A 24,394-nucleotide genomic window follows, 5' to 3' on the forward strand; every position below is an offset into this window, starting at 1 on the left:
TAAATACAAATAAATTTTAAGTTTTTTGTGTTTATAAGACCAGCAAGGCGTACATAGCTCTATGATGTAGGCCATCTACGCCTCCTACTTCCCAAGTAACCCTTCTCAGGTCACCGACCCCTACACCCTGGCGGCCGGGGAGAAATAAGAGGCGTAGTAGGCCGCATGATACGGCCCATCCACACCTCCCTTCCACCCGAGCGCATAATCCACCCGGTCCCGGAAGGAGAGCGGTCCATCCGGGACCATAAAGACAGGGTCTGCAAAGACCCTCTCCGGGCATGCACACCTCGGAGAGGCAATTCCAAATAGGACACGAATGACATGGATCAGGGCCTCGCCCAGGGCTTTGCGCAGGGCCGGGCGAGAGTTAATATACTCTCTACCACCTAGCCCTGCGCAGAGTACCATCATCATTACGACAATGACCCCCTGGATGATGAACTCCCAGGGGATCTTCCAGTCTGCAGATGCGTGCAGAAGAGGCTTCTCTGGAATCAATTCCTCCTCCGGAAGCTCTGTGGGCACTGACTCTGGGGTGTGTCCTGGAGGAAAGCCTCGGACCAGACCAAAGTGGTTATTGACGGCAGTGAGGTCACAGTCCATGGTTATTTGAGGGAAAATACGGTGGCGCTCGGCCTGATGTTCTTTGAAGTCCCAGGTGATGCTGAAACCTGCCAGATTGCCGGCAGTGCACACTACCTTGAGCTCCGTGACGCCGGGCTTTGACATCAGCCCAAAAGCAGCGAGGCTGATTTGTTGCCCGACGTCACTACCCTCCAAAAAGAAGCTCTGGCGGCCATCTGGGCCACCCTGGACAAACAGTGTCATCACACAATTATCACTCGAGAAGAGATAGCCTAGCTTGACCGCGCAGTAGGCCGTGTATCGAAGGGCCTGCGACTTTCCATCACCCGGAATGGCTTCTTCCACAATGGTAGAAATGAGTTTGAAATCCTTCAGAGTGTGGAAATCTTTGTTCACTTCACGGAAGCGAAGAAGCAACCCTTCGCTACCAGTCCACGCACCTGCGAACCCATTTCCAACTAGGTGGGCATCATTGAAGTTAGAGGAGTCGTACAGAAATCCTCGACCTTTATCCTGGTTGAAAATGAGTCCGCAGTTATCTCTATCGGCAACGAAGCGGCCCAGTTTTGGAATTTTAATTTCCAAAAGGCCGTCATCACCAAGCTCAATCTTCACACGAAGCCTGATGACGGCGCGCCACTGGGCACGCTCGGTGATCGCAATGGTACGGACCTTAAGCAAACCGTTTTCGAAGGTCCACTTCGGCCATTTGAGCTCCTCCAGCTCCCAGTTATACTCGGCTTTTGCGAGGATATCGAGTTCGGGATCATCATCGGTCCATTCCTCCCCATCCAAAGAAACCTCGGTCGAGGTGTTTTCGAACAGGAGCGCATTGTGACAGGGCGTGTAAACGGGTCCAGTCGCAGAGTGTGGATCAAAAGATGCCACGCTGCCCGACTCGCCAACTGAGGCAACTTGATCATCTTCACAAAGACCGCGAGGTGATGGGCTGTCAAAAGAAAGGCTTCCGGGGAGTGACTTTGAGATTGGGCCGTCAAATAGGCCAGGAGGGGGCGAATCTCCGAAGTCGCTCTCATCATCGAACGAGCCAGTGCACCGCTCTGTATTGGAAAGGTATGGAGGGCTTGCGTTTATAGGGGCACCACGGCGGGCACTATCTTGAGCGGGAGTCAGAATACGGCGTCCAGTTGGGACAGCCAGGGCGTTAGAACTGGCATGGGATGCGGCCTTGGCTTTGCGCTTCTCGGCTTCGTGTTCATCAATGAGTCTCTCAAGGCGGCTCGAGCTCACTACAGTTGATTGCTCCTTATGGTCTTCAAAGAAAAAACCACAGGAATTATCCTGTTCTTCAAAGAGAGAACCAAGTGAATCGCCTTCCTCGGCTTCCTCAAATGGGGCATCATTTTTAGCATTTCTATCCTCAAAGAGAGAATCGAGAGAATCACCCTCGTCGGTGTCAGCATCTCGCTCTTCAAAGAGAGATCCAAGAGAATCGCCTTCCCCGGCTTTCTTCAAGATGGTATCGTCCTCATCGGCTGATTCTTGAACAGGGGAGGGGTCAGGTGTGTGTGAACCACAGTAGCTTGGCTGACAGTTTGTAGAGAACCTGGCCAGGGGAGAGATATTGGTGGGTTGGGGAGCATAACTGCTGCTGGAGGTTTTGAGGTCTGATAGACACTCGGAAGCGACGTCAAAGAACACTACGCGGGGGTGGATGGGTTGATCAGACTCGTCACTCTGAGAATTTTGGAATTGAAAGTTGAAGGGAGATACACGAGATTCAATCTCGACAACTGTAGCCTTGGGCTTAGTACTAGTGGTGTTGGAGTTGGTGGTAGATACACGAGGGTCATTCTCGACAAATGTGGCCTTGGTTGATTTGCGCATGGGGGCAATTCTTCGATTGGTCACGGTGGAGTCAACATTGGAGGTAGATACACGAGGTTCATTCTCGACAAATGCAGGCTTGATCGGTTTGCGCATAGGGGCAATTCGTCGGTTGGTCACGGCGGAGTCAACATTGGAGGTAGCTACACGAGATTCAATCTCGACAACTGTAGCCTTGGGCTTGGTACCAGTGGTTTTGGAGTTGGTGGTAGATACACGAGGGTCATTCTCGACAAATGTAGCCTTGGCTGATCTGCGCATAGGGGCAATTCTTCGACCGGTCACAGTGGAGTCAACGTTGGAGGTAGATACACGAGGTTCAATCTCGACAAATGTAGCCTTGGGCTTGGTATCAGTGGTGTTGGAGTTAGTGGTAGATACACGAGGGTCATTCTCGACAAATGCAGCCTCGATAGGTCTGCGTATAGGGGCAATTCGTCGATTGGTCACGGTGGAGTCAACGTTACAAGTAGAATAGTCGTGCTCATCGGTGACTGACTTGGAATCAATCGCAACGACTTCAGTCTTGGGCTCGGTACCGTTGGTGTCGGAGTTGGAAGTAGACAGCTCGTGCTCATCGGTGGCCGACTTGGAAACAATCTCAACAACTGTAGAACTGGGCTTGGTAACGGTGGAGTCAAAGCTGAAGGTAGATACACGAGGTTTGATCTCGGTAGCTATAGCCTTGGGCTCGGTACAGTTGGTGTCGGAGTTGGAAATAAACAGGTCGTGCTCATCGGTGGCCGACTTCGATTCAATATCAACTGAAGCCATGCTCTTCTTAGCTCTGGAGCGTTTCTGCGAAAGCTTAATAGCGTCATTTTCTTGCTCGCGGGCGCAGTATTCCTCAAGCTCTGCAGCAAAGTCCCCGTCACTCTGGAGAATGTAATGCTCGACAAGTTCGCGGGACACGACTTCAATGTTGGATGAGCTGGCATCTAGAATAAGGACCTCATTGTCGGGCTCGGACCAGAACTGGAAGAGGAAATTAGCTATGGGGGAGTCAATCGTGGGAGCGGTATACGTACGTTGATGGTGACTTTGGCTTCGACGGGGTCGGCAAGGTTGCCGGACCAGCTGCAGGTCACTTCGGTCTCATTGTGATCGCCGAGTTTCGGCATCGTGAAAAGGAAATCGGGGTCTGAAGGATCCATGATGTGACTCAGTTGCCGATGAAACAGCAAGAAAGAGAGAAAGAGATACAGGATCACGATGGTGACAAGGAATCAAGTTGTTAACAAGGAAGCAGCTCCTTCGTGAAAGACAACAAGAGTGGTGAAGATCAGAAAGTAAAATAAATTCAAGTTGGGAACAGGAAAGCAGGTATTCTGGAAAGACAACAAAGTTGGAGTAAATATCAGACACGTGAAAAGGAAGTGGAAAGATATCAGGTTCTTGCAAAGAAGAGAAAGCTGATTCAAGAAGGTGACTCAAGAAAGTGATTCAAGAAAGTGATAAAAGTCATCAAGGTTGTTGAGAGGGTTTCAGCTCAGAAGATGAAAATCGTGATGAAGTTCAGAGATTCAGAAAGCAAGAGAGATATGGAAGGGAAAAGAATAAGGAGAGAGAAGAGTATAATAGTGGATATGAAGGTGGAAGTGGAAGTAAACTCAAAGTCGGTAAAAGTAGATTTGAAAGTTGAAGTGAGCCAAAGTAGAAAAGTGTAGAGATGGAGATCAATTGGACGTAGAGCTATAAATCGAGTGGAAGTAAGAACAAGCATGAGCCATTGCGTTGATTAAGTCTGCCAGACGGGTCCAGTATTTACATCAAGGGGATATTTTTATAGCCTCACTTTTCAAGATCACAGACCAAAACCTCCCCTGTTTCTACCCACCAGCGCCTGAAAAAAACCCCCAAGCCACCCGTGATATAAACCCAAAATCGAGATATCCAACACCCCAGTCTATCCAGACAGTTAGGGAACCAAAAACACGTGAATACAAAAAAAGTAACATCATAAAAGTAAAAGGGGAGGTCAGGACCGTCGAGGCCCTGAACGAAAGGAGCGAAGAAGAAAGCAAGAAGAAGAACGAAAAAAAAAAAAAAAAAGAACCAAGTTTCATCACTGAGGCGTGTCCGGAGACCCCTGAGGATCAAAAACCGTCGGGCCGGCCGCGGTGCCATACCGATCACCTTCGAGTACCATCTGGGAATGAATAATTGGAGTGGCCGATGGAGAGGGTTGATCATAATAGCCACGCATGTTCCCGTTGGGACCTGAGTAGCGGTTCCGTTGCAATGGAGGAAGAATAGAAGGACTAGTCGAGTTCGAGTTTGAGTATCGTGACCGGGCATATCCCTGTGCCATCATCGCTCCTGTCGAATCTGGGGTCTGTATAGCGATGAGAAAAGAAAATACTTAGCAAGGATCTCCTTATTGAGGGTTCACTGATTTGAGGAGGGGTGCCGTACAGGAGTGCCTGGCTGGTTCATCGTCATCAGCTGACCCACGGCGGCCTGTTGGCTTGTCCGAGCCTGACCAGAAGGATCTGGCATCTGGGACATTGGGGCTGACGGCGGTAGACCGTAGGACATCTGAAATGGTTAGACTGAGAGAAATTTGGGGTGGAGATGTAGTTCGAACGAACCCCATAGTCAGGCACCACCTGGCCCGTGGCATAAGTCTGCATCGTTGGAGTCTGGTATGCCCCCGGCTGGCTGTACAGATTGGCTGGTTGACCATATGCATCCATGGGCCGAGCCATCCGCTGGTCCGGGTCGTAGATGCCTTGGCGGCCAAAGTCGATGGAGGTCCTATGCCTTTTCACAGGCTGAGCCCCGTAATAAGAATAATCCCGACTCGCTGCCGGATACCCAGTGTAGCCAGTGGCCGCTGGAGGGATCTGGATCGACTGTCGATCTGGAGACCGAGTGGGGATTGGTTGTGGAAAGTCATCCTGACGTGAGCGTTTCCTGTACTTGCTGTCAGAGAAGTCCTCTTAGATTCACTGTAAATTCACTCACATGATGTTCCGAGGTTCCTTGCGAATGCGAAGTTTGACGCCCTGGTCCGCAAACGACCGAGAGAGGAACGTGGACTCCATCATACCTGGGAAACTTTTGGGAGGGGAAACTGCTGTCTGTTAGCACGACCCATAAATTGCAATGTATTGAAATCCTTACCTGTGAATCTGTCCGAGATGATGGTTTTCAGGTACGTGACTTGGTCTCTGAACTACACGTCAGTATTTCCCGTTTCCCGTTTCCGGCCCATCCTAGATCCAAAAACCCAGCACTTACTTTCTCATCTCAAACAAGGTGAATTTGAGTCGAAACTCGCCCTCAATCTTCACGGAGAGGTCGCCGAAAACGAAAAAACCTCCATCTACTCCAGTATTAGCCTCCAATTCCGCTTTTTGTGACCGTATAAATCTCTCAAGTCCTGATTCACTGTATGTTCTTGAGTCCAACTCACCACTGTTGTCTATGTCCTTCAACCGATGAAGAGACGAAACCAGGGTTCCAGCTAACGCGGTTGAAGGCGAAACAGGCACTGGGCGATCTTCTGAGGCATCGTACAAGCTGCAGCACATGAAAAAATAAGGACTTTGAAGGTAGTGTCTGAAAGGGAGCATTAGTCAGTACAGATCCATAGATACATATTTTGTTCATTCTCTTTTGCTCTACAAGACATGGAAGGCTGAGAGATGGAGGGTACTGCCGTAAACCTAAAACCGGAGAGAGAGAAAGAGAGAAAAGACAAAGAACAGAGCAGAGGAAAGGATAGGGATGAATCCACGTACTGTGCGAGATAAGAGCCCTCCTCTCGAACGCGAAGCTGAACGATCGGAGGCGGATCGATAGGTTTGCGTTCCTTCTCCTTCCCCCCGGCCACGCGCGCCCGGTCGGGCTGCTGGCGAATGGCCAGATCAAAGTCAGAACTAGAATTGATCAACATGGTCAGTTGGAAAGTCAGTCGAAGTTAAGAGCTGACGGTAAAACAGAGATATATACCTCTGGGCTTCGCGACTGTAAGGAGCGTCGTAAACGGCACTCATCAAGACGACCGGGAAATGAAATGATAAGACCGCAGTATAAGATTACTGCGGATCCGAGGAACAGTGAATAGTGGAAGAAAGGGACCGAGAAGAATAGAAGAAAGAATGGGTCTGAAAAAAAGAAGGAAAGAATGAGAGATGGTCACGATGTCGTGGAGGGGGAAGCTGTAGTGGGGGAAAGTTAAGATGTGAAGGTGCGGGATTCACGGTAGGAGCGATGAATTCCCATGGATCCAATTTAGTATGTTCTGCGTCAACTGAAAACGGCTTGTGGTGTCGTCAGGTTGGATTTTCTCTTTTTCCTCTTTTTCCTCTTTTTTTTTTTTTTTTTTTTTTTTGGTCTTTAGTTCGCAAGCGGCCGAACAAAGATGTCGATCTGAGTAGTAATCAATGACCGCCAGTATCTGTATCAGCCGAATATTAAAAAAAAAAAAAAAAAAAGGTTTTCTTCTTCTTCCGGCTATTAAAATTCAACTTTCTGCAACAAATCAGAAGAAGAGTAAGACCTGTTTAGGCGCACAGAACATTAGAAGAGTTTTTCTTTGCAAGTTGATTGGATGATAGCCTGGGTACTCCGTAAGAAGAAACCCCCAATCGAACCGTTGCAAGGTTTAAGCGGTTAGGACGGCCAAAAAAAGTGGGTGTTAGAGAAAAGGGTTCAGCTGGTATCGACCAAGTTCGAGGTCCAAGTAGTAAGTCCGCAGTTGATCCGAAATTGTATTGATAGCCGAAAAGGGTTATAAGATGAGAGTTGATCTCGGATTCTTATACTCAATTCTCCTTCTTTTTTGTCTTCCTTTTTTTCTTTTTCCGTTTCCCTCCCTCTTCCTTTCCTATTAGAATAGCCGACTAATGCAGGTGTTTCCCGTCGAAGTGAATTCTAAACGCCAAAAGTGGACTCGGTCCCTGGTCCGGCGTCTAAACATTCCAGTCAAAAGTGGGTTCCCGGATATTGAGATCCGACCCCAATGTCTGATATACTAAACTGAATAGAGCATTAGTAAATCTTTTAGTAAATTCCACGGTTATCAAGTAATAATTCCAATAATTCCAAACCCAATTTTTAACCCCAAATTTCAGCTTTCCTTATGTCATCCGTTCCTTTCGGAGTCGAGACTTTCTTTGACAGTTCTGAGAGTATGTGAGACATACCAATTCTTCGCTTTGTTTCGGAGTCAACAGAGAGGCCAATGCTCGATCCTGGGGCTAAAAACCCTGTATCAATGTATCAGTTGGAATGTGCACAATCCGAAGATCCCCAGGTCAGTTTCAGGTCTGGTGTTCCAGTGTCAAACACAGTATATCGTACAACCCTGAGTGAATTCAACACTGAGAAAGTTCAACGCTGAGAAAGTTCAACACTGAGAAAGTTCAACAGAGAAAGTTCAACACTGAGAAAGTGATCTCGAGATCCCACCCCAGAAATGCCAAGATGCCAAAATGTCAAAATGTCAAAATGTCAAAATGTCAGAATGCAAAATATCAAGGACAGGGAGCAATCCCCTTGCATTCCTGTATATTAGCGAAATCAAAAAGACATCTTTCGATGAGGGGTAATGGTATAGGCGCAAGGGAGAGAAGAAGCAAAAGAGCCTAAAAGGACATAGTCCGAGAAGAGGGGAATGAAAAAAAGTATGTGGGAGTCGAAAACCCTACTTTGTACTGCAATAGTACAGACTATGAAAGATGAGAATTGGACACATCACATTTCCTGTGTCATGCAGGTATCTCAACTCGTAACTCCATCGATACGAGAGCATGTACGAGGGTACGTGCGCTGGTGAGGGTGCGCCGGTTGGCTGCATTGATCGATCTTGAATCTTGGATCTGTCTATCAGATCTAGCGAAGAATTCAAGTGGAGAGGCCTTGGTCCGAGAGTATAATCTCATGCTTCTCTGACTGGGTGATCGGATATACACTCTAGATGAAATCCTGCGAATCTTGTTCGTCAGTATTCGTCAATACTCGACAGAATCTAGATTCTGCAATATTGAGCTGTCCTGTTGCCTGATGAAGTACTCTTCATCAAAAGTACGCATAAATCACAGCCACCGGCAGATCAGAATATGCGAACGAGGACCTATAAAGAAGGGTTATTTTCCCCCTTAGCCAACCTGTCAGCTTATGGGCTCATTGGGGTTAAATAGGTGGTGACGAAAGCCTGGAGTTGAGAGACACAGTGGTACGCGCTGCCTTGCTGCATCCTGCATGAATGTGACGGGTGACGGTGTCATTCCCTAGGGCGAGCTGACAGCGAGCTGGCTACGAGCCCATGAGACTCCCGAGGTCAAATACCGAGAGACTTCAAATAACTGTGAACTCTTCAGGTCAGATCTAATGCCTATGGTTACCACCGGTAAAGCGTTGGGGCCAAATGATTTCGCATTCTTCAGCTGGTGGGCCCCGCTTCGAGGGGTTTAACCCACACAGGTACAATGATGAGCTGTGTGCGTTAATAGGCCAAGGAAGACAACGAAAACCATTATCCGAGCCGAGAGTGAGGGGTGTAAGTAGTAGAAGGAGAAGGAAGAAAAGGAATTAAGGGGGGGCTTTGATGTGCTATGACTGTCCTAGACTGATCCCGTGCAGGCCACATGCGACATCATATACTCCGAGCTATGATGATTGGTCATCACCATGGATATTCTTCCCTTCCAGTTTCAAGCTACTAAGTTAGTACCAGTAAGATAAGTCAGAGTACAAATCCCAGAATATAGGCTAGATCAGTTTGGATTGTACGTGTTAGCCGCAGAATGGGAAAGGAGGATAGGGCGCAAAGTGAAGGAAAAGGAAAAAAGGAAAAAAAAAGTGGTCCGAGACTAAAAGGAATGGAGAAAAAGAAATGAAATGAAACGAGAAAACTCTTCTTCAAAAAGCAGAAGCCAAGTTTAAGAGGGGAAAAGTGACGTGGGGAATGAACAACACATTATGTCTCCGCTGGATTAATATTAGGGCTTTATACGGCCAACCAGACCCATAGAATTCCTTGTCCATGCAGTAGCGTGTACTAGAAAGTACAATTGAAGATCTTCAGGGTCTTAGCTACCGCTGTCATATCACTAATTTGTACCGAACCACGGCCGAATGTTATGCTTAAACGGTGTTTGGATCCATGGGTTGGTTCAGGTCCAAGCTTGACTCCATTTGAACTGACAGCTTGGGGGCCGATCTTGCCGATCGAGTACTATAGGAATACAGAGTAATGATACATTATACTTCTACTTGGCTGTTTTAGCTGGACTCTTTACTCTTTACTCTATATTCTACTTCTAGACTTACTGTTCACTTGGTTTAGAAAAATCGAAGTCGATTAAGAAATAAAAGTAAACCCACAAGTGAAGCAACCCACACTCCTGGCTAGAAATCAAAAAAATCCTAATCCTAATAATCCTAATCATGATAAAAAAAAAAAAAAACACTCAACCGAGCGAATGAATGAGCGGCATAAACATGCCAAACGCTCAAAAGCAATAGACATGGGAATCTGATTCCATTCCCAAGCCCTACTGCCAAAAGATTGAAAGATAAGCTCAAACTAAGCGCCCTGTATGTATTGGTTTTCCTTCCCATTCCCATTCCTATGCGAAATTGAATATTGCAATGCGATATTGGTTATTGGATATTGGTTACTCATGTCTCCATTACCACGTCTCCGTCGGCCTCGTATTCGGCATCTGCGTCATCATCGGCTGTCGAGGCATGCTCACTGATCCCGTTGGTCTTGGTCACAGCCTTTTTGCCGCGCCGAGAAGGTGAATCTATCTCGGCCGGAATCATCACTTGCACTTTTTCAATCAGCGCCTTGCGGCCGACAGATTGGGGTGTCTTGGTGGGATTCTGGTTCTGGCTCTGCTGATTCTCGAATCGCTTTGATCGGTGGGATGTTGCGGTTCCGGGTGATCGCGACAAATGTGTTTTCTTTTGTGGTGTTCTGGGCACCGGGCTTTTTACAGGACTTTCCGAGTGGACTCCGTTCGTCTCAGCTTCTCCGTTCACATTTGCCGTTTCGTCTCTGCTGTCGAACGCCCCATCCAAACCAACAGAAGGAGTGGGATCTGCGTTCTCTTCGACGGCTTCCTCGGTATCAACACCCTTGGGCTGAGGCTGAGGAGTGTCCTCTTGAGGAGTGTCTTCTGTAGTGTCCTCCACTGCCGGGGAGCCGGTGAGTAGGGCGCTACGACCTCGCCGCATTGGTGAATTGGTCATCGGGGTAAAAGCTGGCAGAGCAGATCCCCGACGCGGTGTGTTGCGACCGCTGGTGCGCGGAGTGCTTGGCATAATCGATCCCCGGTGGCTGGTTTTTCTGCCTGATGGAGGACGACCAGGTTTACGCCCCCTCGATGCGGGAACATGAACGGGAGGCCACAGTTCAAAGCGAGAGGGAGGAATCCCGGCAGCCGGATTTGGAATAGGAGATGGTTCGCGGTGTGGATGCACCCCGTTGGTTAAGAGATGAGCAGTAGAAGGTGGTCCAGCTGTTTCTCCAAATCCGCCATTCATCATGGGGCTTTCATCAGTCTCGTCTTCGTCCTCGTCGTCCCGAGCAGCAACGGCATGCATGGGAGCATGTTCAAAGTGTGACTGGTTGTTGCGACCCATAACGTACGGGGTCCATTGCAAAGCATCAGGATTGAGCTGAACGTAACCCTTGTTCTCCCAACCACTGATGACTTCTTCAAAGTACTTGGTATCCAAGCGGATCGCGTAGGTTTTCGTAATCGGGTCCCGTACGAGAGCCCGAAGTCCTTCCAGGGCTGATACTAAATCATCTGCTGTCATCCCCGTCCGGTCAGAGAGATCAGCAATGCTGATAGGCGTTTTCAAATCTCGCAGCTGATATGAAAGAATTAACCGCCAGTAGTTGCGATATGATACAAGACCCATATCAGAAAGTGGTTTTTCGGGTGATCCATTCTTACCCTCGATGCGGGTGAGGAGGTATGAAAAATCAATCAGGAGATTGCCGTACCCCTTTCGTTGATGAATGGGAAGGGTGAGAATACATGAAACGTTATTGGCGGAGCTTGGTCGCTTTTCCTTGCTGAAATATCCAACAAAATGACAGCCAAGATCATCGTACTCACTCATCACGTAGAACAGGAAAGGTTCCACATCATAGTAAAGAGTCTTGGAGCCGAGGAAAAGCTTGGCTAGGAGACACAAATTCTGACAGTAGACTGGGTTCTTCCGTCCGTCAACCTCAAAGATTGACACGGAGCCGTCGCGGTAAATTTCGTCTCCTGGAGGGTGTTTGGCCGGACATTTGAGTTTGTGCCTCCAAGCGACATAGTCGGAGTTCATGTACTTTAGACAAAATTCACAAATGTAGAGCACGCGGTTCCGGCTGTACTCCTCTGGGTAAGGGGCTGCATACCAGGTCTCGATCTCATAGCCACCAAAGTTAATGCACTTGATCTTTGAAGGTGGCCCTGAAACTTTTTGTGATGCTGACGGTGGAGCCTCGCCATTAAGCTCAGCTTCTCGGACTTTCTGTTGCCATTCATCTTCGGCTTTTTGGCGCGCGTGTTCGAACTTTTCGCGGTCAAGCTGCGTAGGGAGAGTCTTTGAGGTGTCTGCCTCGGTGTCGGTCAAAATACCTCCATACGGCTTGGATTTGGAGTCATCACCATCACGGTCATGAAAGGGAGTAATGTAGTTGTAGGGTACAGGGGGGATAGGGGCAAAATGAGCTTGGGGTGGTTGAGGTACAGGTGGGGGTTTTGATGCTTTCTTTCTCCGACGCTGCGGTCGACTTTGAGCGATGATAGCTCTTTCCGCGTTGCCGCCGCCGATCCGAAATCCAAGAATGAGTTTGCTAAATCCTCTTGAAACTATTCGGCAGTTTTGATCAAGACCACGGGCCCGACGAGAACGCGTAGGACGCTGAGCAGGGGAGGTCTCGCCTGCGCCTGCATTTGCATTTACATCTGCACCATCGATTGCTCCATCGGTTAAAAGGGAGAATTCTGTTTGACGTCGTCGTTTCCGAAGAACGGGCACATGCTCTTCCACGTCCGACGCTTTTCGCTTTCGTAGCGAACGTGAGCTATTCAGTACATCCTCGTTGATTTTGGTGTCAAAAATGGAGTGGAATCCAGAGTTTGAAGCTCCCGTGTGAGCAGGTAAGAGTTCTTTAGGAAGATGTGTTGTCCCAGACTTTGGTTGTGTTTCAGAGGTCTCTGCAGGGTCAGGTTCAAAGCCATTCCCTGCACAAGTAGGACATCTCCAGGGGTCATCACTGTCATTAAACGCATCCTGATCACGGGCGCATTGTCGATGGGCTAAGAAGAGTCAGCAAGAGTTATTGAGTTTGGTTAAGCTTCGCGGGCCGCAAAGCCGTCAAAACCAAAACTTTCAAAAACTTTCAAAACGTACAATGATCACCACAAACAATACATGAAAGCCATTCTTCAAAGTCTTCACCGGGGTCGTGTTCCTCGTCTTGGCTACAAAACCTACTACAAGTCAGCTTTGATACGCACGGGCCTGGAGGCGGTCTTTTTCGATCATCATACAGGCAAGTTGCGCGGCTTGGGATGTCGAGGTCTCCGTCTTCTTGTCCATTGCTTTCATCTTCCCAGTCTTCTTCTGCCTCTGACTCTGGTTCACTGTGCTCTGAAACGTCGCGGTCGTTCTCATTATCATCGTCTTCGAATGGGGGATCAGAGTCCGCTGACTCTTCATCTTCGTCATCTGACAATGCTGCATCATCTGGAAGCTTCACGGCACCAACAGGTTCGGTCTCATCATTGTCACCATCTGGCTGAGCATTTACTGAGTGCACTTCTCCATTGGTCCAGCTCTGACCTACTTCCTCGCCCAATTCGCCAGTGTAGGCTCGATGAACGGCATCCTGAAGTTGTTGATCCATTCCATACATATCTGTTTCTTCCTCCCCTTCGGCGTCCAGGTCACTATCCACCTGATCGGCAAGTGGATCGAGATGTGGATCGAGTTGACCGGGGTCATCATTCACTGGCGGCACTGTCGCCGCCATAGTGAATGTCACGGCAGTCGCCAGGGCGAAAGAGGCTCAGAAGGGTTGCGCGCGTGTGTCGAGAAGCTTTTGTTGTTCAAAGAAGGGCTCGGCCAATTTAAACTTGAGGGCCACCCCGCTCGCGTCGGTAAGGATTCTGAGGGGGCATCTGGATGCCCACGCAATTTGAGTAGAAGGGTATTCGTGAGCTTAGCTTTGAAAGCAGTGGATGTGCGCTTTATCAAGAAAAGAAAGTATTCGGCGCGCGGACTAGCTGGAGGTGAACAAAGGTGTGAGTTGAATGGAGTTTCGCAAACACGTGTCGCGGGAGGAAGAGGACTTACTCCAGAAAAAAACTAGCTCAATACAAAGGGTAAATAGATACGAGACGCGTAGACTTGCAATCTAATCGGTCGGGGGCGATCCCTATTGCAATCAAATGCGATGCGCTTCCCCCTTGGCCATGGAGTTGTCGTCGCTGTCGGGCTGAGTCAGGCGCGCTAAACCATATCGGGTATCACAGACCTCCAGACTTGAGCCGACGGCCTTTCTCTCCCTCCTCCACCCGATATTAGCCTGCGCTACGAGCTCGACTCGGTCAATTGAATATATCATTCCCTCTCACCTTTCGCCCTTTTCCACGTCTTTAAAGAATATACAACATGGGTGTCCCCTTCGAGGCTCTGATTCCCTATGGGATCATTATCGGCGTTCGTCATTCGTCAATTCGTCGAGAGAGCTACGACTGACCATTCCCTCTAGATGTTCGGCGTGACTGGTGTTGGTCTTCACTTCACTAAGCGCTACGTCAACGACGGCAAGAAGACCCGTTGGAACACGGATCTCTGGGATCGTGTAAGTTTATTCCTTGGCCGTAATCGGTTGCGGTCGGAACTATTGCAGAATATATTAGCTAACTCACTCACAGCAAAGTAAGTTTCTGATTCAACCGCACGATTATCTTCGGCAGGAAACCCGGGTTACTAACCATGCGTTGCGCAAACACAGTGATGCAGCGGGACTACCGGATCACTGGTGTACACAGAGGACAGTCCAGCAACCACCAGGCACCAAAGGGATTCGAGCTCAGCAACCCCTGGAAGGTAGGGACAATTGCTTTCTGCTAACTGTTCCTGGATGTACTGACCATTTTGATAGGTCGAGAAGCGGATTTACTAAGTCCTCAAAATCCAACGTCGTTCAATGTCTCGTCCGTTTATCCTTCCTTTCCATTCCAATACATATCCACCGCGAAATTTATAGAGAACAGTGCTGTAAAATATCAATGAATTACTTCTCTTGACTATACCTACTCAAAATCTTTGAATCCAGTGTTGGAAGATAGAGTGGATGCTCGTTAGCAAATAGATATCTCATCAACAGAGATTTTGTGATGAGACTTTGACTCCTTTGAGATTCAGATATCCCAGAGTCCCAAATCACTTTCAAGCTCACATCCTTGGAAGGCCTCAAAGTTATCACCCAAGCATTTTCAAACATCTATATACGTGAATTCACATGATCTTGGTATCCTATGATCGATATCTCATCGCTCTATAATTTAGCTTGGGTTTACCGCAGAAGTGTGAGGAGACATGCACCTAATTCCCAATCAAAAAGTCGCTCAGGAGCCCTGCCCAGGTTGGAGCGTCCGACATATCCATATGACATCCATGAATGAAAGATATGGATGAAATATAGATATCTCATCGAAACATTGAATACTATGCAAAGTCTGTGCGGCTAAAAGTCTAGACCACTGAGTCGGAAAAATTAGATATCCCTTCCAAGGGCTTATATAGAAGGAGTCGTGCACTGCCCTAATCATGAAATCTCCATACATGCCACTTTACATAGTTCATCCCATAACTCCAGCCCTCTGTCCTAGTAATAGCCCTGCCCTCTCCATCAACTTCGCTCTCATGGTGCCACCACCGACACTATCACCGGCTTGGTAATTACTCTGTGCTCTGTCAAGACTTTTCTGGACTATTTAATGCTCATTCTCACCTTCTCTTTTTCTTCCTGCACCAACCTCTTATGCAGCCCTGGACATAGATATGAAACAGCCAATTCTGACAGCCACTTCTAGATTCAATCAAGGTTTTCTTTCGAAGATCCATTTATGCCACTATTTTTAAAGAAACTGTTACACTTTTCCAGAAGGAGACGTGATCCAAGCCAATCGCTCAGTTGACTGAGTGACCCTACTACCTTATCGTCCTTATCGTCCCTTGGCCTCGATCCCGTGACTTGATGACCATTCACTCAATACGGATTAGCGGCTTCACTAGCGCGACAGGAAGTATAAGTCCCGTCTCCTCTCTGATCCTAAAATAATTTTTCTTTCTTCTTCAACCATCCAAGTGCATGGGTATTACGTATATCAATGAGGAGGAATCCGAGATTATGTTTTTGCTGGTTGAAAACTATCAACCTGACTGCTCCTGGCCTTCGTGGTCAGGGAATTTTTTTACCAACAAGATTACTTCTCATCTGCAGTATTCAATCTTTTTTTTCATTGCTTGGTGACCCTCGTGGTCGCGGGTAGAGAAGAAAACAGTTGAGGCTTTTAAAAACATCACGAAATAACGTCATCACAATACGTGTCTTTGTTGAGTCATGACTGAGGCAGGAGTATTATTCACATGAAGTGTTTGAACCACACACATAGTTATTTACATTACTGTTTCCTCCGTATGTCAGTAAGTCTAGGTAGGTAATAGATCTACATACATATGTAGGTGGAATACCTAGGTATTCTGCGAACCTTTGGCACCCGTGGACCCTATTGTGATTTGAGCTTTTGGGACTTCTCTACAATTTCACAGTAACCATACATTTCTCTGCAGCCTAGCAGCCCTTGAATTCTAGAATTCCGAGAAAACAGCATTGATGATCTACCTTGAACTTCCAAAGTTCTATTAGAATACTATCCTATGCTGACTTAGTTGCTGACTTAGTGATTCATGCCCAAATGATCTGATACATACACACTTCCTAATTTGGACGAGTAGGTAATCTGGAAGTAAACTAGGCAACGAACTCTGGTGACCAAGGCAGAAAAACGTCCTATAAATCCCCCTCCCCTCATTTATTTTTCCTTTTATTTTCTTCTTTCTCAACACTTTCTTATTTTAATTTGTCCTATCGCCGCCCATTAGAACGGGTCTTTTATATTGTATTTTGTCCTCATCGCCCCTTGGACCGGGCAGGAAAGCTAGCTCTTCGAGATGAATATGATGAGAGCCATACTGGACAGGACGAGAGCAAGACTCACGTACCTAAGCTAGAATTGATCACCACAGCTCTGACGTCTCAGTATTACTTCGCTTTCCTCTTCTCATTACCCATGTGACGAACTGAGGTGGAGAGCACTCCATATTCTCTTCTGATGGTACCCCCATTTCCCATTTCCCGTTTCCCATTCCCATTTCCCTTCTCTTCTTCATCATTCTATTCATCGTCACTCCTTTTCTCTTTTTCATCTTTTATCATCTTTCATGTTTTTCCTCCATATCTTTATCGTCTATGATATCAATATTTTTCTCCTGCCCCAGTAGCCCACAAACTGGAACAGTCAATAAAATTCTAGATAAGAACCCGAGTATCTCGATCTAATACCGATGTATGCCATAAAATTGTGTGAAATGTGTAGAGTGGAAGAGCTTACCACTTACCTAGGTTTTCGTTACTGAGAGATACCCGGTTCTTTTAAATACACCGCTAGGGTCTATCGCCCTTCGATAGCTCATAACTCGAGCAGCCCGTAGAACTTGAGTAGACCACATCTAGAGTGAGCGAATGGACGAGGTCATGTTGACTACAGCAACATATAATGTGGGCAATCTGGCGCTTTCAGTGAGGCATTTGGGAGTTGTCTTCCCTTCTACCTTGAATGCAAATAGGACATCCGGATACATTCACCAGATCCAGTGATAGTGATTAATGTTACTGAGGTTGATGCTGTTTCCAACCTTGGAAGATCAAGCTTTTTTAATGTCCTGGCGGTTCGTGTTGGCATCTGGACTTTCCTGTCCTCATTCTACTCTTGCAGCAGGGATATAATCTACGTAAGCAGTTATGATATATATATATATATCAATGTATTATCATCGTATCCGTATTTGGATAACGTATTCTCAGTATCGTCCAGAATGAACCAGCTTCTTTATAGTCGTGCCATCATCTAATGTTTCTTCTGCCTCCTCCAATACATATCCTCCCCATTTCGGAAGAAGTTGAGTCCAAATATACCAATAAGCAACCCCGAAAGCAAGACTATATGACGTCATTAGCAGCGACAACTCAACTTGGACTCGACTGTACTCACATAGCAATACCCACGATTGCATAGGTTGCATAAAAGAAGTGAACATCACCTTGCCAGTTCGGAGGCGGAACCCACGGCGCAATCAGGAGCGTCACACATACCACGACTCGCAGCCAGACAGCTGGCAGCCACGCTTTGAATGGTCTGAATCGACCTGGTTCCTGATACCGCAGGACCAGTAGGCCGGCTGTCACGGCTAGAGCGAATATATTGCCTGGATATCCTTCCACATCCAGGATGAAGTTGTATACGTCCTGCCCTGGGGGTAGGGTTATCACTAGGATGGATGGTACATAGTGCACTATCAGTCCGCCGAGAGGAGTTCCAAAGGGCCGTGAAGACGAGAGAATATTTTGGTATGGTAGGAAGCCCTGTCGGGCTATTTCCTGATTCACTCGTGCCTATATTGCGGTTAACTTCTATTTCACTTCTTTGGATGATATTGGAATGCCGGATGACGGAACATACTAAGGCAAATGTCACGACCATGACATTTCCAGCTGCAGACACCGCGATGGCAAGAGGGAAAATTATCCGGCCGACATGGCTCCCAAACAAGCGTTCAAACAGTAGCGCGCCAACCAACTCCCCGCTACTCTTGATTTCCTCCAGCGGAATCACAAGAAGGTAAGAGATATTAGCAAGCAGATACAGACCACCGGCCGTGAACAGTGCCGCCGGCCCGACAGTCTTCAACGTTTTCACAGGGTTATGCACCTCACTCAGCACGTTATTGATATTACTCAGCCCAGAATAGGAATAGATGACCTTGAACAAAGATGTCGACAGCAAGCTCCAGCTCCAGTTCGAGCCCTCCCACATCGAATTCCAGGAGTAACTGATTGTTGATACGCCCGGTGAGATATCGGTATCGCCGCCGAAGAAATGGAGTAGAATAACCCAGAGCCCCGTTAGCGACATGGCGCTTATCAAGAAGATCTTGACCCAGCCCAGTGCATTTTGGATCGCGATACCCGTTTTCAAAAAGCAACCATGCACAATTGTGATGGCAGTCAACAGACCGACTGCAAGGGCTTTATGCTGGAAATCGGTCGGATGATCGATAGTGGCGAAGAGCGTGTATTTCGCGAATATTATACAGTTGCTAGCCGTGAAGCCTAGCACAACGGCATGCACTGCTATCAGAGTTGACGCGAGAAATCTCGGTCGGGGGTAGGTATACTCCAGGTATACCTATTCACAGCCACCGTCAGCAGGGCCAATTTATTAATTCGACAGTTTGGTTTCTTTCTACCTTATCGCCGCCAGACTTAGGCAGCATACAGCCATATTCCATCGACACAGCTAGTCCACAAGCTGATAAAATGGAGCCGAAGACCCATACCAGCAATGTCAACCCGACACTTCCGGCAGACTTGACTATAGAACCTGGCGTGGCGAAAATGCCTGAGCCGATTACTCGCGACACAGACAGAATGTATGCACTGGTCCAGTTGAGATTTTTTCCATGGTTCACCCCCGGAAGAGCATCTGGATATTCTAAATATTCTTCGGGTAGATCCGAGACGATCTGGATGTTCTCCACTCCTTCATCTGTGTGTAACAAAGGCTGTCTTTCGCTAGACATGGTCGCAGTTTCAGTTAGTATGAGGCATTGGTAGATTTGGAAGGATGAAGGACTAGAGTCGTGTATTAAGAAGAATGTGAATTGTCAGCTGCTTGGAAATCAAGGTATATTGTGTGCTGGCACGCCATTTGGCTCCAATGTGAGGTGTTTGTGGTCACCGCGTCACACGGCCATATTCACAACTTGGAGTTGACAAGGTCACACGCACGAGATGCTAAAGAAAAGAGAAGAAAGAAAAGAATAATAATCATAAAATTTATTCATCTACTGAGTTCGTTATTTACATTCCTAACCCATGTCCCTATTCCGCCCAGATCCATATCCGTAAAATCAAATACAAAAAAAAATACTCGTCGTCCTCGTCGGCTGATGAGTAAGCTCAATCACTGTCATCCAGACTATCACGGCGACGACTGCGCTTATCTCTCTTATCACGACGATAACCCTTAGTTAAGCCCGGGATGGGGTGACTGTAGCTCTTAGTACCCGAGTCCTCGGTATCAACATTTGAGTACTGGTACTCAGAGCGCGACCCATTCGACGACAAATCAAGAGGCTCGGTAAAGTGACCGGGCATCTTACGAGTGTCATTCTTAGGGGGAGATCTGGTACGTGAAGTCGAAGCGGTCTTAGGCGCAGTAGCACGCTCACGCTCACGGCGACGAGTCTCGCGGCGCTCGCGACGCTCGTGGCGTTCGTAGCGCTCATCACTCGTTTGGCTGAGAACATCTTCACTGCCAGCAGTAAAAGAAAAGCCAGAGGGATCACGCTTCTTGTTCTTCGTCTTCGCACGGCGCGGCTGCTCGTAGCGTGATTCGGTCATGTCGCTTCGGTTGTAGTGCGACGGCGCGGTGGAAGAGTCATAGTCGCTGCCGTGGTATGTGCCGTCTGCTTCACGGTTCATGCCGCCAATTTGGGCGGGCTTCTCCTCCCGATACGCACGCATGTCGTCGTCACCCTCGCCCTCCCAGGACTCGTCTTTATTTCGACGGAGAAGGCGCTCCTTGGCTGTTTCAGTGAACTTCTTTTTCTTCTGCTTGGGCTTTTCCTTCTCGGTTATCATTGTTGCTGTTTCGTCGTCGTAGGTGTAGCCAGTGTCACTGTATCCAACTATACTGCCACCTCCTAGCTTGGTGCTCTTCGTTGCGTTACTTAGAGTACGGCCATCGGGGCCCTTGCGACGTAGAACTGTAGACTTGTAGTCGTCCCAGTCGCCTTTGCGCCACTGGAATCCACCATTCTTGGCCCAGAAGAAGAACCAGATGGCTCCGAGGACGAAGCCTAGACCGATCAGAGCAAAGAGGGCCAGCAGACCTTGCATTTTGATGCTGTGCGGGTCGATAGTTCCTGCGCCGTAGACATGGGTGTTTGTGGCGGCTCGAGCAGCGACCTTGTTCAGTGTTGGTGACGGGGTGGGGTCTGGAGTCGATTCATTGCTGACATCGTGAGTCTCGACTGAGATACGTGAGATGTACGAAAATAGCCTGGTTGATAGAATTGGAGCCATGGTGGGCGGATCAACCAGTCAAGAGCACGTGGCTCGAGACGCGACGGAATGCTGGGATGGTAGATAGTGAGAAGGGATATTCGATCACTGGAATGTTGGAAAGCGAACAAAGATTTTTTTCAAGTCCACCTCAGATTTACTTGCATATGGGCAAGACAAGAATGGGAGATATGCAAAATGTAATCTCATAGGAAATGGGGAGGTTGGAACATAGAGGAGGCTGGGGGGCTATGTTTATGGGATAATGTTGCTGCGGCAACGATACCCTATGATTTCACCCAATAAGATCCACACTCTTCAAGTCTCGAAATAGGAAAGATCCAGATCATCTTAAAACGGATCCACTAACCTACAGTCTCCAAGGCCATGAATTTTAAGACCCTAAAACTCCGTAGCGGGGCCGCTTTCCCCACTATGAAGTTGAACTACATAAACTCCCAAAATAATGAGATGGAACTTGATCACAGAGGCTAAACTTGTTCGACCTTGACGTGGAATCCGCGGAACTTCAGAACAGATACTTGTATCAAAAAAACGCCACACATAGAAGCGTGGACGAGTAAATGAATAACAATAAAGACATGGGTATAATCTCTCTCCATCAACGAGTCGCGCGAACAAACCAGTAACCAGGAAGAGACCAAAGGCCCAGGACATCAAGACATCCAACATAAACATGAATGGTTCAGGAATCAAGCACAAAATAAAGCTATACACAAACGCTGACATGACAAAAACGTGTGTATCAAATCCACCAAACATAGGACGGATATTGTCATCGCAGGTCATCAGAATCATACAATCATATCACCCGTAACGGAGTGAGCTTGCACAGTATCGATTTTCCATCAGAAGGGAAGTCTTCACTGTGTAGGCTTGCTCCAAACGCAGACCAATTGCAAGTAAATCATAAAAAATCCCATCCATCCCAAGTCCGAAGAAAAAATTATGGAGTCATCAACTAAAGCCCCCAGTGGCGCTTCGCTGGAAACCCATAATTTTTTTTTCCTTTCCAAGAATCCAACCAAAGAAACCGCCGAGTAAACCATGCCGAAAACCCAATATGAGAAAACTTTTGGCAGATCTAGATAGACCTGCCAAGCTAGCGCTAATGCAGAACGAAAAGAGAAAAGAGAAAAATAAACAAGAAAGAACACTCAGCATCCAAATGAAGATAATAAATGGCATGAATATGGATAAATCTCGTATCGGTTGAAACATTGAAGCATGTTCACACACTTAATTGTATCGCTGTCCATAACGGGACCCGGCGGACCGGTGACTAGATCGCTCAGAACGGGCTTCGCGGCGTACAGTACGCCGTGGATCTTCTTCCCGGCGGCTTGCAACGTCTGTATAATCAGAGTAAGAAGAACCTGGAACGTACTTCTTAGGAGCACGGCGACCGTGGCCTTTGGAAATGTCCAATCGCATGTCACCGGTATCATCGGCGGTAATGCTGATCGACTTGCCCTGCAACTCGCTTTCCATGAATGACATGGCAACTCCTCCAACCATCAATTTCATGTCCTTTTCGGCCTTGGAAGTTCCACCACTGGCGCGGCTGCTGTTAGATCGACTCTTCTGGCTACCAAAGTCACTGCCGGAACCGGCCCCCTTGGTGAGGAACGTCTCACTCGACAGAGGTGTCACAGCAGTGGAATGATTATTCCTGGAAGCCTGATAGTTTTCGACCATACGCTCGCGATATTCTAGGTCCATACTGGCTCGACTTTCGGGATGATATTGCTGCTGCTGGCGACGCCGTCCGGAGTTCTCCACAACAACCTGGGCACCCCGTGAGCCATCGTGGTACGATTGTGATCTTCGACTTTCCCGAAGACTGTTGACTCGTTCCGGTCTAGGCTCTCGTGATACACGGCGAGTTTTGTAATCGGGCAATGCATCTTGCACATCTGACATATCCAATGGCCTGCCAGTATCCGCCGCTCTGGAGGACCGGCGCTGAGAAGGCATGGCACTGGTTGTTTGGGCCTTTCGGAGCGCATCGGGTCGTTTCACTTGGTGGACCTTTGTAGCTGACTTGCTGGGCTTGGAAGGAGCTGGTGGGGGCGGTGGTGGTATTTCTCGTCGATCCTCGTCATATTCGTCATCTTTTGCTCTACGGGGAGCTGGCCTCTCTTGGTAGTATTGCTCTGGGTCATCCTCATCGTAGTAGTCGTCGGGGGACACATCTGGTGATTCCACTGGGGCGTATGAACCACGGCGCGGGCGGGTCGGTTCCCTGGCATGGGACTGCGACCGCTCACGTGGATATTCCTGGGGAGGAGCGCCATAATCCGACGCTGCATAGTGATGCGAAGGTCCAGGAGGCCCATATGGATCCGAGATATGATTCCAAGCCGCAGAGAAGGGTGGAGGAGCGTGTTCGTAGCCATACGATGGGTGGGGTATATACTGAGCCCAGCCCACCGACCGCGATGGCTCATTGTAGTAGCGTTGATACATCGAGCGGGGTCTACCTGAAGATTGGTATTCGGCAATGGCCTCTGAAGCGTAGCGTTGGCGCGAGTGTGGAAGGGGAGGAGGTGGGAAGTAGGTGTGAGGGTAGTCCGATGGACCATCTACCTGGGCTGCGGGTTGATAATGCTCGTCGTAGTAGAGCCCTTGGTACGGCCTTCGATGGGGTTGTTCACGTCGGCGGGATTTGGATGACGCGGGAGGCACTGGAGCATAATGAGGAGCGGGAGCTTGGTAGGGACCGTATGGCATCGTCTCGTCGTGCGCTGTTCGAGGCCGATCCCTGCGGTCTTTGCGAAGGGAGCTTGTCCTGACGAGATCGGCCTGCTTGGGCAGGTCTCGCTTATGAGGGCCCGGGTATTTTCCGCCTGACGGATCAGATTGGGAGCTGATGGCAGTGGCGGCAGTACGACTAGAATAACCTGAGTCACTGGCGCCGTCGATGAGCGGCTCATGGAATCTGTGATCCAACCTGGTCATTTTTGCAGCAGTATTGGAAGTGGCCGACTGTCGGGTGTCGGGTACCACTCCCTGCGAGCTCTCGTCAAATTCCTCAAAATAGGCCGGCTTGCCAGTTCGGCCAGACATGGCCTGCTGCACGTTTTGAAGGGGTGGGAACGGTGTGGTCTCTAGGAGGAAACAGGTTGGTCCACGAAGCAACCCACAGGAGGGAAGGAGATCTGCCCGACTTACAGCAAGCCACCCGTGAGGTAGACACACAGGGAAAAAAAAATTAAAATTAAAAAATTGAGAAAAAAAGAAGTAACGATGACTCAGAAGTCTAGGGAAACCAGGCCCTTTCGATGCCGGGCTCCTGTTCTGCTTCGATTTCAATAATATTTTTGTGGCGGTACTAGACCCCAAGACCAACCAGACCTGCCGATCGCGATGGCGATGGCAGGCTAAAGGTTTGAGATCTGTCGGGAAAAGAGACTGTGGTACTTTCTTGACGGCAAAGTCTCCATGAGAGATTGGGCAAGAGTCAGAAATCGGGCGCAGAAAAGCGGTTGGGTTTTGAGGGAAATCGTGAGTGGTCGGAAAGGCCTGCAGCTGCAGATGGCCTAATAGAAA

General features: G+C 48.3%; 7 protein-coding genes across 7 annotated transcripts; 1 reads left to right on the forward strand and 6 right to left on the reverse strand.

Annotated features, from left to right (window-relative positions):
* Positions 1 to 120: 120 nt before the first annotated feature.
* N7495_001466 (uncharacterized protein) lies at positions 121 to 3,590 on the reverse strand (the record flags this gene model as incomplete). The annotated part of the gene is made up of 2 exons (XM_057204136.1): positions 121 to 3,411; positions 3,465 to 3,590. 2 exons carry the CDS (start codon positions 3,588 to 3,590, stop codon positions 121 to 123), a joined length of 3,417 nt encoding a protein of 1,138 aa, XP_057068209.1.
* A 911-nt stretch (positions 3,591 to 4,501) lies between these two features.
* Positions 4,502 to 6,437, reverse strand: vosA (the record flags this gene model as incomplete). The annotated part of the gene is made up of 9 exons (XM_057204137.1): positions 4,502 to 4,771; positions 4,852 to 4,974; positions 5,028 to 5,352; positions 5,404 to 5,512; positions 5,563 to 5,609; positions 5,680 to 5,764; positions 5,855 to 6,000; positions 6,183 to 6,320; positions 6,394 to 6,437. 9 exons carry the CDS (start codon positions 6,435 to 6,437, stop codon positions 4,502 to 4,504), a joined length of 1,287 nt encoding a protein of 428 aa, XP_057068210.1.
* Positions 6,438 to 10,068: 3,631 nt separating this feature from the next.
* On the reverse strand, positions 10,069 to 13,435 carry N7495_001468 (uncharacterized protein; the record flags this gene model as incomplete). The annotated part of the gene is made up of 3 exons (XM_057204138.1): positions 10,069 to 12,719; positions 12,814 to 12,893; positions 12,954 to 13,435. The coding sequence occupies 3 exons, from the start codon at positions 13,433 to 13,435 to the stop codon at positions 10,069 to 10,071; spliced, it is 3,213 nt and encodes a 1,070-aa protein (XP_057068211.1).
* Positions 13,436 to 14,076: 641 nt separating this feature from the next.
* N7495_001469 (NADH dehydrogenase [ubiquinone] 1 alpha subcomplex subunit 1) lies at positions 14,077 to 14,593 on the forward strand (the record flags this gene model as incomplete). Its single annotated transcript, XM_057204139.1, has 5 exons — positions 14,077 to 14,124; positions 14,177 to 14,269; positions 14,343 to 14,346; positions 14,423 to 14,517; positions 14,573 to 14,593. 5 exons carry the CDS (start codon positions 14,077 to 14,079, stop codon positions 14,591 to 14,593), a joined length of 261 nt encoding a protein of 86 aa, XP_057068212.1.
* Positions 14,594 to 17,556: 2,963 nt separating this feature from the next.
* Positions 17,557 to 19,335, reverse strand: N7495_001470 (putative methionine permease; the record flags this gene model as incomplete). The annotated part of the gene is made up of 4 exons (XM_057204140.1): positions 17,557 to 17,695; positions 17,748 to 18,148; positions 18,216 to 18,941; positions 19,003 to 19,335. 4 exons carry the CDS (start codon positions 19,333 to 19,335, stop codon positions 17,557 to 17,559), a joined length of 1,599 nt encoding a protein of 532 aa, XP_057068213.1.
* A 379-nt stretch (positions 19,336 to 19,714) lies between these two features.
* N7495_001471 (uncharacterized protein) lies at positions 19,715 to 20,842 on the reverse strand (the record flags this gene model as incomplete). The annotated part of the gene is made up of 1 exon (XM_057204141.1): positions 19,715 to 20,842. The coding sequence occupies one exon, from the start codon at positions 20,840 to 20,842 to the stop codon at positions 19,715 to 19,717; it is 1,128 nt and encodes a 375-aa protein (XP_057068214.1).
* Positions 20,843 to 22,081: 1,239 nt separating this feature from the next.
* Positions 22,082 to 23,911, reverse strand: N7495_001472 (uncharacterized protein; the record flags this gene model as incomplete). The annotated part of the gene is made up of 1 exon (XM_057204142.1): positions 22,082 to 23,911. One exon carries the CDS (start codon positions 23,909 to 23,911, stop codon positions 22,082 to 22,084), a length of 1,830 nt encoding a protein of 609 aa, XP_057068215.1.
* Between the last annotated feature and the right edge of the window lie 483 nt (positions 23,912 to 24,394).

Source organism: Penicillium taxi (assembly GCF_028828555.1).
Source record: "Penicillium taxi strain IBT 34144 chromosome Unknown utg000001l_segment0_segment0, whole genome shotgun sequence".
NCBI lineage: Eukaryota > Fungi > Ascomycota > Eurotiomycetes > Eurotiales > Aspergillaceae > Penicillium > Penicillium taxi.